At 43.1% G+C, this 16,317-nt stretch overlaps 1 protein-coding gene across 1 annotated transcript; it reads left to right on the top strand.

The window, feature by feature from the left end:
* Positions 1-5,896: 5,896 nt before the first annotated feature.
* On the top strand, positions 5,897-6,679 carry LOC113352642. Its single transcript, XM_026596441.1, has one exon. The coding sequence runs from the start codon at positions 5,897-5,899 to the stop codon at positions 6,677-6,679; it is 783 nt and encodes a 260-aa protein (XP_026452226.1).
* The last annotated feature ends 9,638 nt before the right edge of the window (positions 6,680-16,317 follow it).

Raw genomic sequence — 16,317 nt, 5'->3', positions numbered from 1 at the left:
AATCCCATGATTTTAGGACATCCCTTAAAATTGTAGGGTAGGTGGCCTAATAGGACCATGGTCCCCCCAAAGAAACCATGGTCCCTAAAAAATCGTTCAAAATAAATTAGGCTTTCAAAAAAAATAGTGGGTTATTGATTGGGGTGAGCATTTGGCCCGCAATCCGCGGATTTAGTCGGAACCATTCGTATTTTTGTGGGTGGGCACTCGAACCGTTCTCTAATGGGTTGGACGCGGATGAGATTTTTGAAATCCAATGGATTATTGGGCCCCCGGATGTAACTTTGAAAATCCGTCAGACATCCATACCCGTAAGTAATTTCTTTTATCAAATTTCTTTGGTACAAATATGAAGTTAGTACATTTAATTTTTTGCTAAATTAGGTGTTCCTTTCATGTCTTACTTTAATGAGCTTATAAGGTACAGGACCAATATATGTATAGGCGAGTATACTTGATCCCAAGTGTTGGTGCAAAAATATTTACCCCAACACTCTTCGAGATGTGTGTAGATGGATTGAATCTCCACCGTAGATCCACTTCCTCCAAAAATTGTTGATGAAAACTGTAATTGACACTGAAAAGGTGGGGGTACCTGCAAAGACACTCTGATGCTAAAGTCAGAGGGAGTTATTAAGCAGGTGAGTTGTGGAGAAAAGGAATATAAATGGTGTACCTTTTGAGTTGGATTTTGGCCTCTATTTATAGGAAAAACCCTAATCTGGTTCCATGATAACCTAGGTTCGTAGTTATCCAAAATAACCACCTGGATTTGTCCTTATCCTTTAATATCTGTATCTTTCCATGAAAATCCATCTTTATCTTGAAAGATCTTTGTATATCTTGACAAGATTTGAGTCTATCTGTGAAGATCCTTGCCTATCTTCACAAGATTTGAGTATATCTTGGAAGATCCATATTATCTTCTCAATATTTGTGTATATCCCTACACAAATCTTGGAAGATCCTTGTCTATCTTCCAAGATTCATGTCTATCTCAAAATGACTTCTACAATAATCATTTGGACTTCTATAATAAGATAGACTGGGCTTCAATGTTAAGCCATGTGGGTTTCCTCAACAATCCCATCGGTTCCACAATAAACCGTATTGGGCTTTCATAAAAAGCCATGTGGGTTTCCTCAATAAACCCACCGGTTTCCACAATAAACCGTATTAGGCTTCCATAATAATCCATGTGGGTTTCCTCAATAAACCCACCGGTTTCCACAATAAACCGTAATTAGCCATGTGGGTTTCCTCAATAAACCCAACGGTTTCCACAATAAACCGTATTGGGATTCCGTGATAAGCCATGTGGGTTTCCTCAATAAACCCACCGGTTTCCACAATAAACCGTATTGGGCTTCCATGATAAGCCATGTGGGATTCCTCAATAAACCCACTGGTTTCCCCAATAAACCGTATTGGGCTTCCATGATAAGACATGTGGGTTTCTGTTGATACATGAAAATAACTAATCTTAGAATGAGCGACCCCTTAACCCATTAAGGGTTCCCTTTTAGGATAATTAAAGAGGCTTGGGGACTAGGACAAACCCATTAAGATAGGGAAGTCCTAGTCTATCCAAGAGTACACATGGGAAGTTGGGCTTTAGCCTAAAGGGGAAAGCCCTTTAGGGTTTGATATTAACTTAAGGAAAGGGAAATGGTAGTTTAGTAATATGATAATCTTATGAGCACTAATCCATAAGAGGGATATTATAAAAGGGAAATAATGTACACTTCTTAAGGAATCATTAATTCCCCACTACTTCCCTAAACATATCCACTCCTTTGGAGTACTTTCTGTGATTAGGGCTAGTTCCTCCTTCCCACATTCTACCCATCAACATTGTGACCACAGTGGGAGGTTCTTAGCCTCTTTTCCAGCATGATACTCCCAGGTGCGAGTCAGGAAGTACTAGCAGGCGGAGCAGTACCTAACCAGGATGGCGTTTCCGTAGAAGACGTACATGGGGAAAGTGATGATGAGATACACTTCCGAGCGGTAGTCACAACACCTATCGTACAAGGGGCAGGAGCATCCCAGGGTGCAGTAGCGCTCCAGAAGAAAGGAGAAATGCTTAAAGAGAAAGCTGTAGCTGGGACCAGCGAGCAAGAAATGTCTGAAATAGAAGAGGAGTTAGACGCGTCTATTAAAAGGCAACAGGAGCTGCGCGGACGTTTGAAGCAGCGAGGGAACAGAGCGTGGTGGCCACTAAAACAGTCGGCACAAAAAACACAACTCCGGGTATAACAGAAGACGCGATCGCCAAGTATCTAGAGGACAATTACCGAGTAACGAAGCACAACATTTACGATTCACTGGAACCCCCGTACTCCGCAGAGGTCGCTGATTACCTATATCCCGAGGATTACACATCACCAAAATTCAAGACATATGGAGGAAAAGGGAATGCGCGGGAACACGTAAGCCGCTTCATATCAGCCATGAATGCGTACGCTCAGGATGAGAGTCTCTGGAAGTATCAGCTCGTGGTCCGCCATGGTACAACTTTTCCTGAAGAAGTTTAACTCCGCACAAAGAAGAGTCATAGCAATAGATTTGGGAAGGTGCACCCAGCGGGTCGGAGAAGAGATCGGAAAGTATATCACCCGCTTCCGAGATTTCACACTGGAATGTCATGAGGACATCCCGGAGGAGCGCTTGTTGGAGATATGTATTCGAGGCATGGATGCAATCTTTCGGCTAAACTTGACGAATTTCAAGTTTCAAACTTTTGTGGAGGTCGAAGAAGCTGCAGCCCGGATATCAGACTGCACGGATGTTATGAACTCGGGGACAAGCGGACACAATTGGCAATTACATTTTGTTAACTCTGCATCCAATGACCAAGGAGGCAACATAGGAAAGGGAGGATCTACTGCTTTTGTCCCTTACCGAGGAGGAAAGTCCGATAGGAGAGGGGGAAGAGCAGATGGAGGAAGATCAAACCCGCCGCCACCACTGTCATGCAGCATGGAGTAGATAATAGGACTTTTCGAGCAATGGGTGGCCAACAAAGAAGAAACTCTGCCACCCGTATCTACAGAACCTACCACAACAAATAAGATGCACGAACGATACTGTCATTATCATAGGAGGGTCCATCATCCGACTGTGGAATGTTTCTCTTTGCGCTACATAGTGTAGAGAAAACGAGCTAGAGGCGAGCTAGAGATAGGAGAACAAAGCATCCAAAAGGATCCGCTCCCTCAGCACCAAGTTATGATGATTTCCCATGAACCCACAGAAGGAGAAACCTGGAGACCATGGGGAGACGCGGAAGAGGAGGAAGCGTGTGAAGCGTCAGAGACAACCATATTTTCAGACACAAATGGAATCGCTAGCAAAATTCTCCCAAACTATTTTGGCCCAACAATTCTTAGACTCTCTTGGTTTCAGGGAGGACCAAGTCCGCGAGGCATCCAAAGCTATCACGTCAATCGCATCCGGGAAGGTGTACAATCCGATGCCTAGGGAAGCTATTACCTTCACTGACGAAGATATATGCTATCCAGGAGAACATCTCCGACCGTTATACCTCACGGCCCATATTAACAAGCATCCCCTCAAGCGAGCTTTCATAGACCCCGGAGCATCCCTCAATATGATCTCCCTACACACATTGGAATCCTTAGGAGTATCAAGAACTTCGATCAAAATGCGCGCAACGACTGTGAGAGGATTTGGAGGACAGACTCAGACGACAATGGGAATAGTACATCTGATGATGAAGATAAGACCTATCAGAGAGCTCACTCCCTTCTATGTGCTTGAGAATGATACCACATTTCATGTCCTTCTAGGGAGAGGATGGATTTTGAACCACAAGGTAGTATCGTCTACATATCACCAGTGTGTCAAGATTAATAGTGGAGGAAAACAATTCTGGATCCCAGCTACAAGTAATCCCGTTCGGTCTAGAGGAAGCTTACATGGAAGACGTAGTTTTCTACACACAACCGGTCACGGACCAAGGAGAGCAGTCAGAGCGTTTCACCACCCTCCCAAGTAGAAATAGTTCCAACCTGAAGCACATACAAAAGGAAAGGCTAAATCGGTCTTTAGTCCATCTCGGATGGGACCTTCCGCGTGGAATAAGGGGGTTGTAGTCGAAATGAAGAATAGTCAATTTAGACGCTTCTCACGACCAGAGGGCAGACATGTTTACCGCTTATAGCAATTAGTCGGGGAAGCTTCCAATCGACAACATGACTGTGCTATGTCATCAGCGGATGAGGAAATGATGGAAGCAACCCCAGTGATTGAAGATTTGCAGGAAGAGGCAGAGCCTTTGATCTCGGAAGAAGAAATAATAAAAGTCTTACCCGAAGAGAAGACAATACTCGATCCGACCCTCTACGGGTGAGAAGAAGTAAACCTTAGCACGGAAGATGAACCTCGTTGTGTATGCATTAGCAAGCACCTAGAAGGAAAAGAAAGGTCACGACTGGTCAACCTGCTCCGTGATGTGTTTGCATTTACACATGATGAAATGCCGAGTCTTGATAGCAATTTAAATGCGCACAACCTCAATGTCTCGCCCGAGTATCAGCCTGTTAAGCAGCGGAGGCGTAACTTTCCGGAGAAGATAGAGTTGGAGATCAAGGAAGAGGTGGAGAAGCCGCTGAAAGCCAATTTCATTAAACTGATCCAACATCCTATGTGGCTAGCTAACATCGTACCGATAGAGAAGAAGAATGGAAAGGTCCAGTGTTGTGTCGATTACCGAGATCTGAACCGGGCATGACCTAAGGATGATTTCCCAGTACCAATCATCGATATAATGTTGAATAAAACATGCGTGTATGATATGTTTTCTTTCATGGATGAATTTAGCGGATACAACCAAATTAAGATGTCCGCAGAAGATGCGCAAAAAACAGCTTTCCAGACCACATACGGGAATTTCTACTATACTGTAATGCCGTTCGGGTTGAAAAATGCGGGCGCGACCTATCAACAGGCAATGGTGGCTATCTTCCACGACATGATGCATCAAATTATGGAAGTTTACATGGATAATGTGGTGGTAAAATCTCGGGCGCGAAAAGATCACCTCAGCCACTTAAGGCATGTTTTCAACAGATGTAGAAAGTATCACCTGAAGATGAATCCTCTCAAACGCGCCTTTGGAGTCACCTCCGGAAATTTTTTAGGGTTTGTTGTTACCGACAAAGGATTACAAATCGATCCGGATAAGGTCAAAGCGATAACTACTATGAGGTCGCCCGCAAATGTAAAAGAGTTGCAGACTTTTATTGGCAGTGTGTCTTATGTCCGAAGGTTCATACCAGGGATGGCACAACTGTTATGTGCATTCACACCGCTATTGAAGAAGAACAAGAAGTTCCGGTGGAGAAATGATCAAGAGCAAGCCTTTCGGAAGATTAAAGAATGCTTAATCAGCGCGCGGGTCCTGCGACCTCCCGTCAAAGGCGAGCCCCTCTACTTGTACACTGAATTTACCAATGTGGCGATCGGAGCACTGTTGTCTCAAGACCTCGGCAACGACCAACTGTGCCCAATTCACTACATCAATAGAGGGTTTAGAGACGTAGAGTTTCGATATTCGAAGGAGGAGCAAACATGTCTAGCGCTTATTTATGCCACACAAAAATTACGATCGTATCTGCTTCCTCATGAAACCATAGTGGTGGCGACAGCTAATACGATCACTTACCTGGGGACAAAACCAGTGTTATCCGGCAGAATGGCCCGCTGGCTACTATAGCTATCCGAATTTGAGCTAAAATACCAGTGGTCGAAGGGAGTACGCGGGCAAGCATTCACAGATTTATTAGCCGCGTTCCCAGGTATGGATATGACGTAAATAAGTGATGGAATACCCGGAGAAGTTGTGGAGGTCCAGGAGGAAGAACGCTGGACAATGTTTTTTGATGGATCGTCATACGACTCTTATGGAGGAGCAGGGATAGTATTTGAGACGCCCAAGAAAAAATTGTTATCATTCGCTTTTAAGCTAGACTTTGAATGTAGCAATAATGTGGCAGAATATGAGGCATTGATTCTTGGGTTACGAATGTCCGAGGAACTCAATCTAGGAGAAATCGACGTCAAGAGAGACTCGAATCTAGTCACAAACCAAATATCGGGTGATTTCCAGGTAAAGGTGGCGCATTTGGCACCATACGGAGCAGAAGCTCAAGAACTAATAACGATAAGAGGATGCACCGTCATCGAGCATACTGGAAGATCCACCAACAAGCATGCAGATGCGTTGACTACCTTAGCGGCCATGCTACAGTTAAATGAAGCCGACGAAGGCACCATAGTGGTAAAAAGAAGGGCACTACCCAGCACATGGAAAAAAGATGCAGCATTCGAATTAAAGGATGATTGGAGAACATCATACATCGAAGATCTGACTAGAGAGGCGGATGATCAGTTACTGCCCGTTAAATTGTTGAAACATTTTGTTGTAATCCGAGGAGCGTTGTACTTTCGAACATCCGGAGGTGCTTTATCACGATGTGTGGGAAAGTCAGAAGCGCAGGAAATAATGAATTGCGTCCATGAAGAATCATCCGGACAGACAGGAAGGATAAAACTGTACCGACGACTACAGAGGATGGGTGTATACTGGCCAAATATGGCAGTCCAAGCAGCAGTAATCAAAGATAAGTGTGACGATTCTCAAGCACCCCAATAACAGACGGAAATATGTAGTTCGGAGATAGAGGACTGGAGACAACCTTACATAGACTTCATCCAGTACGAGCGCCTACCGCCAAATACACAAGAAGCGTTAAAAATTCAAAGGACAACCGGACGATTCTTCATGAGTGAAGGCATCCTCTATAGGAAGAGTTTCGGGGACAAAATACTACTTTGTCTGTCGCAAGAAGAGGCAGAGATAGTTATGGCTACGAATCACGATGCCGAGCACCAAGGTATGAGAAAACTCTTCCTACAGTTGCACGAAGGAGGGTATTACTAGCCCACGATGGAGTTTGATACAACCGAGCATGTGAAGAAGTGCCAGCAATGTCAAAGCCACCACATGATGTAGTGATGAAAATCGCACCGCATGTCCAGCGTAATGAAAAAGCAGGAAAAAGAGGATATTCCTATCTGAAACTAATGAATGGCTCACGCATCAATACTCCTATCAATGGTAAATGGCTTAAAACTTATTACGCTTATGTAACCTAATGTATGTCGGATGGCTGAGAAATAATAAAGCAATTATCTTATATTATACTTTGAGTCACGTTAAATTCTCGCGTACGACCCGATAGGACGCGCCAATAGTCCAAGAAAGTACTAAGATCCGTGCATGGCTTAGATGAAGTGCACCAATAGCCCAAGAAAGGGCTAGGCTCTGTGCATGGCTTAGATGAAGTGCACCAATAGTCCAAGAAAGGACTACGCTTCGTGCATGGCTTATATGAAGTGCACCAATAGTCTAAGAAAGGACTAGGCTCCGTGCATAGCTTAGATGAAGTGCACCAATAGTCCAAGAAAGGGCTAGGCTCCGTCCATGGCTTAAATGAAATGCACCAATAGCCCAAGAAAGGGATAGGCTCCGTGCCTGGCTTAGATGAAGTGCACCAATAGTCAAGAAAGGGCTAGGCTCCATGCGTGGATTAAATGAAGTGCACCAATAGTCTAAGAAAGGACTAGGCTCCGTGCACGGCTTGGATGAAGTGCATCAATAGTCCAAGAAAGGGCTAGGCTCCGTTCATGGCTTAAATGAAGTGCACCAATAGTCCAAGAAAGGACTAGGCTCTGTGCATGGCTTAATAAAATGGACCAATAGTCCCAGAAAGGACTAATATTCTGTATTTAGCTAGACGAAGCACGTCAGTAGCTCCGGAGAATGATAGTTTTCGTGCATGGTCAAGAAAAAACGCCACAAGTGTAGGTACTGACTAATCCAACTAATAAGATATTTTATAGAAGTAATATTCTTAAAGGAAATCACACGTGCATACGATACACAGAAAATAACACAAATAACATGTTCATAAGCATCTGACACGACATACAGAACAAATAAAACAATATACTCTGTGGCAGAATCCACTAAGTCAAAGAAAGGAAGATAGAACTGAGTTCGCGCGCTTCAGTCGACCACGAGCAACATCCAAGTCGCCTTATTTGCATTCCATCCGGTCACGAGCGTTAACAAACGCTTCATAAGCCTCATCCGCAGCCATCACATTTTCTATTGAAGGATCAATCCGACTTGCACTCAGGCGATCCACATAAAGATCCATGGCATGGAAATACTGCATTTGGCTAACTCCAAATAATTCCTCACATTCATGAACGAGTCGGGTGTTACCAGCAATAGTAGCTTGCAACAATTCCATTTTTTGTTCCCTAAGAGACAAACATAAAGTACTGACTGGTTCTTCCATTAAAGATAAAAAAGGGAGGAGAACTTTTGCTTGGAATACTTAGGCTATATACCAAAAAAAGAAAAAAACGGGGAGAACTTTTAAGTTGATTCAGTTATGAGCATGCGACAACGTGTGATTTCTTGTTCTACATCTTGCATCATCACAAGCGCTTCTTCACATTGAATAGTAGTAATAGTTAAAGTTGCCCGCAAATATCCTAGCACCTGATTTACCTCATGCAAAATCCTCTCAGACGCATTATTCTGGCGATCCATGTTGGAGGTATCATCCTGCTCCTCGAATGCTTTACGTGCATTTTCTTGCACATCCAACCTATGAATTCGCAAAACTCTCAATTCACTCTTCAGGACTAGTAACCGTGCCAATTCCACCTGTTTATCTGAAGGATGCACCAATGCGCGTATCATGCACAAAGACAAGCCATAACCATACATACGACGACTTGGTAGATGAGAGGAAGAAACATCATAGTCCGCGATTACCTGATCAAGATCCATGATCATAAGATTTATCTCTCGCAACAGTCGATCAGCCTCATGGCGAGCGGAGACAGCATCGTCCAATGCACTCTGAATCCTGAAAGAAACTGGCCCGGACACTTGAGTCTTCCGAGATGTTAAAAATATCTTGTACTGTTTTTCGAACTGAGAGCGAGCTTTTGTACGAATCGCCAGCCTTCTCTCTCTAATCAAGTCTATTTCGGCTCCTACGAGCCGCAAACGATCTAGTTCGGATCCTCTCCTATACGGGGATACTAATGATGGCACAGAAGCCAAAGATAGCACATAACCATGCAAATATTCAGCCATGTAGCAAATAATAGCATAGACAATGAACATAGTATAAAATGAAAACTTCATACTAACACAAATAGTCTATTTATAGGAACTGCAGCCATCGTCATAACTCCCACTAAAAAAAAATGAAAAATAAAAATAAATCATGGTAACATATTAAGATCCAAGCGAACCTCAGAAATGTCCATCTCAATGGATCTAACACTGCGATCCGCCTCAACACATCGAAAGTGGGTAATCATACGTTGCTCACGACAATAACCACGATACTCCAGAAGGGTTAAATCAGGAAGACCACCTTCACTATGAATCCTCCTCACCGGATGATCCGCAACAGACAGTCGTTCATGCCAACTTGAGTTCTCGATCTCTAAAGTATCTCGAGAAAGCCACATCACCCGGAAAAGACAGTTTAGACATTCCATTTCAAGAACTAATCTCACACGATTAGCCATAAACCCAAAACAAATAAAAGAAAAGGAGAAATAAACTCAAGGAATATTTACAGTGATTAATCAAAACAAACTTTCATATATATAATCAAGATAACACAATATCCGAGGAGACGAATATATATTAAAAAAAACGGGGAGAGTAACTCTTCAAGATGAGGATGATCCAGCTATAAGCGAGCGATAGTAGGAAATGTCTTCATCCAAGTCTTGCATCATTAATTGTGCTTCCCCATACTGGGTATTGGAATCAGTATAAGCACTACGCACCTCCTTGAATACTTGATGAACCTTACGTATAACTTCACTAGAAGCACTCGCTTTTTGAGCCATATCTAGTGTCTCTTTATGCTCGTCATAAGCTTTGCGGGCCTTATCCAGAGCGATCAGACGATGAGTTTGTAGCATCCCGACTTCATCCTTCAAAATCAACAGACGCGCTAACTCCGCTTTCATGTCAGCAGGAAGAATAAGAGCAGAAACGACACACAAAGTCAAAACACACCCACGGAGATTCCGACCCGCCTGTTGAGTGATGAAAGCGCGGAAATCGTCTATTGCTTTCTCAATATCAGTCGTCATAATTAGAGCTTCCTGAAATAGGCGCTCAGCTTTGTCTCGGGAAGCTATAGCATCACCCAACGCACGTTGTACAGATAGAGTTATGCGTCAGGGCGCATGTGATTCCCGAGCCATCGAATAAGTCTCATACTGCTCGTTAAATCGCGCGCGCGTAGCCACTTTGTTAACCATTCTAACCTCTCTAAGTACCTCCACTTCAGCTTTTACTAATAACAAGCGAGTCATCTCATGATCCTTTTCATAAGGGATAACCAGTATTGGCACTGGGGTTAAGGCAAAGTATACCCGTGAAGATGATGAGCCATCAGCTACATAAATATATATATATAGCTAGCAACCAGATGGTGAATGAAATACAGAAAGAAACTTGAAAGATGTCAAAGCAACTCCATTCATCCCTACTTATAGAAATGCATATTTATACCACATTAAATACCATCCAACCATAATAATAAATGCAGTTAAACCAAACAGTAAAATATGTCTTGCAAAAGAAAAACGAACCAATAAAATCCTCAGTCCCACCAAAACAAAACAAAACAAATAAATTGTCCAAGAAATCATCATCAGAAAATATCCAGAGCAACCAGCTCGGCCCTCTTCCTAGTTAGGCACCCATTGACCTCCTCGGCAGCATCCCGAGCGATCTTCAGATCCTTGGCAGCTTGACCCACGTTCGCCATAAGTTGATCATAAGATTCCTTCCTAGCATTTGCAACATCGAGTAGCTGCTTGTGCTCCCGCTCCAACTCCTCGATCTCACGAGGTAATGTGGTCCGCGCGCTATGGCTAGACTTCGCCTGGTCCAATAGATTCTTGAGCCATTGAATGGGGCATCGAAGAACTAGATAAGTCTGGATGGTAGCGTCCCACTTCTTCAAGATATCCGTACCAATTGGAGTTTCATCCGCCAGGGAAAGACCCTCCGCTATGATGAGAAGATCTTCATTGGCTACGATCAAAGAATTGATGGGAATCTCCTCATGAACACACATGTGGCCAAACTTCTCCACTATGCGCTGATAGGTAGCTACCTTGGACGAAGGGACCCAAAATCCGTGTACCAGCGCATAGCGGTTGTCAACACCAGCCTCCGCCGCGGAAATGGTACGGGTATATTTAAACCGAGGATCCTCATGAACAACCATAAACTCAGCATCCACGCTTTGAGAAACCATAGGGGTTGGGTTGGAATACCTATGCCGCTTGTCATTGGCACTACCGGACTCGCTGCCTTTGACCTGCTGGTTCGAGCCGCTTCCTTTACCATGAGCGCCATCTCGTTTTCCCATGTTCTAAAAAAAAGGGGGGAAGGAGAGATAGAGGAAGAAATCATAAGAAAAACATCCTTATATGGTAAGGAAATGAAATTCAAGTAGAATATATATACCAGAGTGGGGGAAAGAGGAGGATTAGCTGGAGAATGAACAGATTGGCGAGAAGAAGAAGAAGAAGAACTCGACGCAGCCGGCTCCGAGTGACCTGATAAAAGCAAGAGAAAGGAAGAAAATAAAATAATCTTGACAAGAAGTATTGGAAGTGAAGATGTTTATATAGATCACCAAATGCATTTAATAATCATAACATAAATATTACTACCGGCACGTGTCGGTATATGAAACTTAACAATTATGAATATAGTACACTCACGGGATTTAAAAGGGGAAGAGCTATGATTTTGGGCGCCACCTTGAAGACCACGACTCTTCTGGGAATAGTCACGCACAGAATTATCCGACTCAGACTCATACCCTGCATCTAATATATCGGAGGGAGTGTGAAGAGGATGATTGGGATCTTTAATTGTATGTATGATTAGGAGACGAGTAGAGTGAAGAATCATCCGAGTAGAGAGTATCTCGGGACCACTTTGACTAACTGATCGACCAAGCTTCCTCTCCAAACTCTCGATGAAAGTACTCTCGTATTACGACCCCACTTTGGGAGCCTGCGTGGAAAACGGAGGAGAGACATTAGCAGTGCGGATTAAAGGCAACCGCGGAACAGGCAGCACGCCGGCGTCCCGCTTCATATTCTTAGCCAGCTGATCGTCCCTCCATTCGTTAAAAGGAAGGTTGATGTACTCTTCAAAAAAGAGACCTCTAGGTTTGCAGCCGATAGGCGGAGAGTTCTAAAAGAATATAGCAAACTAGCATAAAGAAACTAAACGCGGAACCATATTAAAATGACAACCAAAGGAGAAGGAAGATACCTTAGAAGGAGGAGATGCAGCTGAAGGGATATGCAAAGGATTTAATGATGGAACGCGCCTTCTTTTCTTAGAACCGGATGGAGGTAGAGCGGTACCCTTCCCATCTTCTTGAGAGGACGGGGGCCCTAAGGAGGGTCCCGTATGGTAACTATCGGACGAAGAGGACGACCTTTGTTACTGGAAAATAGCCTATACTTCTTGGAAACCTCAGCGTTTAGCTTCACGCGACCTCATGCATGCATATCTTTGAGGTCTTCCTTGGTTAAATCCGGAGGGGCAAATGGATCTGTGATGAGTAGATTCAGCACACTCCGGTTAACATTATTACGATAGTTGAGCCACTCGTTGGTAACACCCACATGACGGCGGAGTTGAGGTTGGCATAAATCAAAGAAGCATGTGCGGTCGCTCATCCGAAGACCGCTTTTTGAAGACAAAGTGATCAAAGCTTTTCCAGACCTCCTTATCCTCCTCTATTGAAGAAGGAGGAGGGTCATAAGGAACTCCTCAGTCAAACCCTAGCTGTCGCGCCACACGGATGGTATTGTAATCCTCAAAAGAGAACTTCCCACCATAAAATCCGGGAAGACGCCCCGGTAAAATAGAAACAATCATGTCAAACTCCTCAGCCGAAGGTATCTCCGTTGAAGATATCCTCCTCTGGGACTGGCTAGCAAAAGTATAGTGAAGAGAGCTAGTGCTACCGTCCTGATAAGTGATAGGGTTGAAATCCGCACCCTTGTCCATGTAATCCTTGAGCTTTTCCTTCGAAAGATAATCCTTCTTGTGGTAAAAATCCATCCGAGGATGAGTCTCGGCTATTGTCACTAGGCGCTTGGAACAATCCTCTTGAGCAACTTCTTCTTGACGAGAAAGCGCGGGGGAATTCAGCTGAGAAAGCCTATACTTGGGGAAACGTTCCCAAGCCCATGCCTGGATGAAGTTAGCAGGAACGAAAGTTTCAACCTCATGGGATCCGTCCACGCGACGGATGTCACTTACCAACAAATCTAAATGGTGGTACAAACCACCCAGGACGGATATAAAATCTGACGCGTCGGCTTTACCCTTCCCTTTATCCATTGGGACTCCATCCTCGTCCCCAGCTTCAACCTTAAGATGTTCAGGCAGGTGATAGGTTATAGAATTCGCCTTGGCTTGAAGCAAACGGTCACGGAGGTCTTTGTCATCCTTATTTAAATATTTGTGGAGGCAGCAACTGTCGTAAACTACGTCACCATGGACGGGTAGACCCGTGAGCACCACCATGTCCTCGAGGATAGGGGTCTCTTCTCCCCAGGAAAATATGAACGTATGAGGATCGATCCCCCAGGGTGCACATAAGCGATTTATGCTATCGTGGTCCCGCCGGACGTATCTAATCTTGGAGGCATTTAAAGCTGCTCTTATACCTAGAGAGCGGATGACCCTTGCGTTCTCAGGATTGGAGCGAAGTAGTCGATCCAAGGATCCCGAGCGGCATGAGATTCAGCGGACGAGCATAAATGGATCGTAGAAAATACATAATCTCCTTTATGTGCCGCCAAGCGGGGCGAGTCCTCAAAGGAATGCGCAGGGGGCGATTCTGCCCGAGGGCGGATAAGCCATTCTTCTGACCCGGACGGAGGAAATGGATGAGGGTTAATCATGCGAGTAACCCAAATATCATCAGCTGGGAGAGGAATAGTACCATCATCTGCAGAGGGCGGTCGAATGTCATCCTTGAGACGGGGATTGTTCCTGAACTCGTCGAGTGTATAAGATTCGAGTCGGGGAGGCGAGTCGCGGATAGGTGATTCGTTAGACATGGTAAGCAACAAAGAGACAGAGAGAGGGGAAAGAAGGCAGTGAAAAGATGGATTCCTGGGGCGAGGTCTCTTCTATTTATATGAGGATAAAATAAGGAGCGGTTACTGAGCAGATTAGTAACCGTCGTATCCTAATGGTCATGAGCACCAAACCACCCATAACTCCCCAATGATAACCGCAGCATACCAAGAGTCGTGAATCAAATCTTCCTATAACCGCCTATTGCAACCGTGGCATCAACAGGTGACTTTTGACACGGTCCCTGACCGGTCAAACAGTCAGGGGACTAATTTTGATACATGAAAATAACCAATCTTAGAATGAGCGGCCCCTTAACCCATTAAGGGTTCCTGAAAAAGCGGGGGTCTAACAACCACACCCAATATATCGCTTAGCAATCTGTATGAACAAACCCCAATATACTTTTATGAGAATCAACTAGATAGTTAGACTCAATCAATGAAAAGTATATCAAAGATTTTATATCTCAATCTCTCGATTTGATATATACTCAAGCAAATAGAAATCTGCGAGTCTTATCAAAGAGAGATAAATTGGATGGTACCAAAGACCAATATCCAAGTGTCAATCAATTTAAATCAATAACCAAAAGGTCGGATATTCTAATTGATTTAACAACACACAACTTGTATTATTTAAATTATATAAACAAATATAATGCGGAATATATATAACATAGACACAGAATTTTGTTAAAGATGAAACTGCAATGCAGAAAAACCCCGGGACCTAGTCCACATTGAACACACACTGTATTAAGCCGCTACAGACACTAGCCTACTACAAATTAACTTCGCCCTGGACTTTAGTTGAACCCCAATCAATCTCACACTGATCCAAGGTACAGTTATGCTCTTACGCATCTGATCCCAGCAGGATGCTACGTACATGATTCCCTTAACTGATCTCACCCACAACTAAGAGTTGCTACGACCCAAAGTCGAAGACTTTAATAAAAAAACCTGTATCACACAGAAAAGTCTACGATAATAGATACATCTGTCTCCCACGAATATACCTACGAGTTTTGTTCTGTCTTTTGATAAATCAAGGTGAACAGGAACCAATCAATAATACCAGACTTATATTCCCGAAGAACAACTTAGTATTTGTAGGATCAGAATCTTGCAACAATAATGTCTCAGCGAAATTATCAATGGTACAACACAATAGCGTCGCAAAACAATTTCAGGAAGAATATAACAAACGACGTCAGCTAGGATCATGAGAAAGATGTGATAGTCCTGCGAAAATTAGAGATCTTGCGAAATTAACATTTGTCAGGTTGCGAGAATGTCGTAGGCCATATCTGAAAATAAAGGATAGATTACCTGTCATCCACTATGTATTTCCCTATAAATAGTCGTTCAAGTTGTAAAGATGAGGGAGAGATATTTTTTGAGGAAGAAACAAGTAAATAGGAGAGAGAAAGTTTAGAGCAGAGATCATTTTTTAGTTCTTTATCTTTTCTTGTAAGAACATCCGAAGATTACTCAATAAAATTAAGAATATAAACCTAAAATGAGTTGATTAATGATGAAATCATATGAAGAGTGTAGTGTAGGATTTCCTGCAACTACATAATGGCGCTAGAAACAGGGAATTGAAGATCGAAAGTTGAAGATTGTTGATTGAGAATATTGAAGTCAAGAAAGTGATTAAATAAATCAGTGAATCAGTTAGAAGAAAGATGAATAGAATTAATGAAAATGGCAAAAGATTGGAGTGTAATATGATAACAAAAACAATGATTAATGAATTCCATGAAAACATCAAAGGAAGAATACATAAACGAAATTTTGAAGGAAGGAAAGTTATGACGGTAGAAAAAACATCATCCTTGAAAGATTGGGAAAAGCAAAAAATTGCATTCATAGCGGAAGAAATACAAAAAGAAAATTTGAACCACAATAAAATCCATAGGAGAATGGATGTTGAACAGAACTTTAATTGATACAAGAAGTTCAGTTGATATAATATTTTATTACGCATTCCGGGGAATGGGATTTAAAGATGAAGAAATGTCGAGTTCAACATATTTTGTTCCC

This window comes from Papaver somniferum, chromosome 2, assembly GCF_003573695.1.
Source record: "Papaver somniferum cultivar HN1 chromosome 2, ASM357369v1, whole genome shotgun sequence".
Lineage (NCBI taxonomy): Eukaryota > Viridiplantae > Streptophyta > Magnoliopsida > Ranunculales > Papaveraceae > Papaver > Papaver somniferum.
This window is presented reverse-complemented; position numbering and strand designations above follow the sequence as displayed.

Excerpts from the sequence above, each read along its gene's own strand:
- LOC113352642 (XM_026596441.1), top strand. The coding sequence starts at position 5,897 with ATGTTTTTTGATGGATCGTCATACGACTCTTATGGAGGAGCAGGGATA.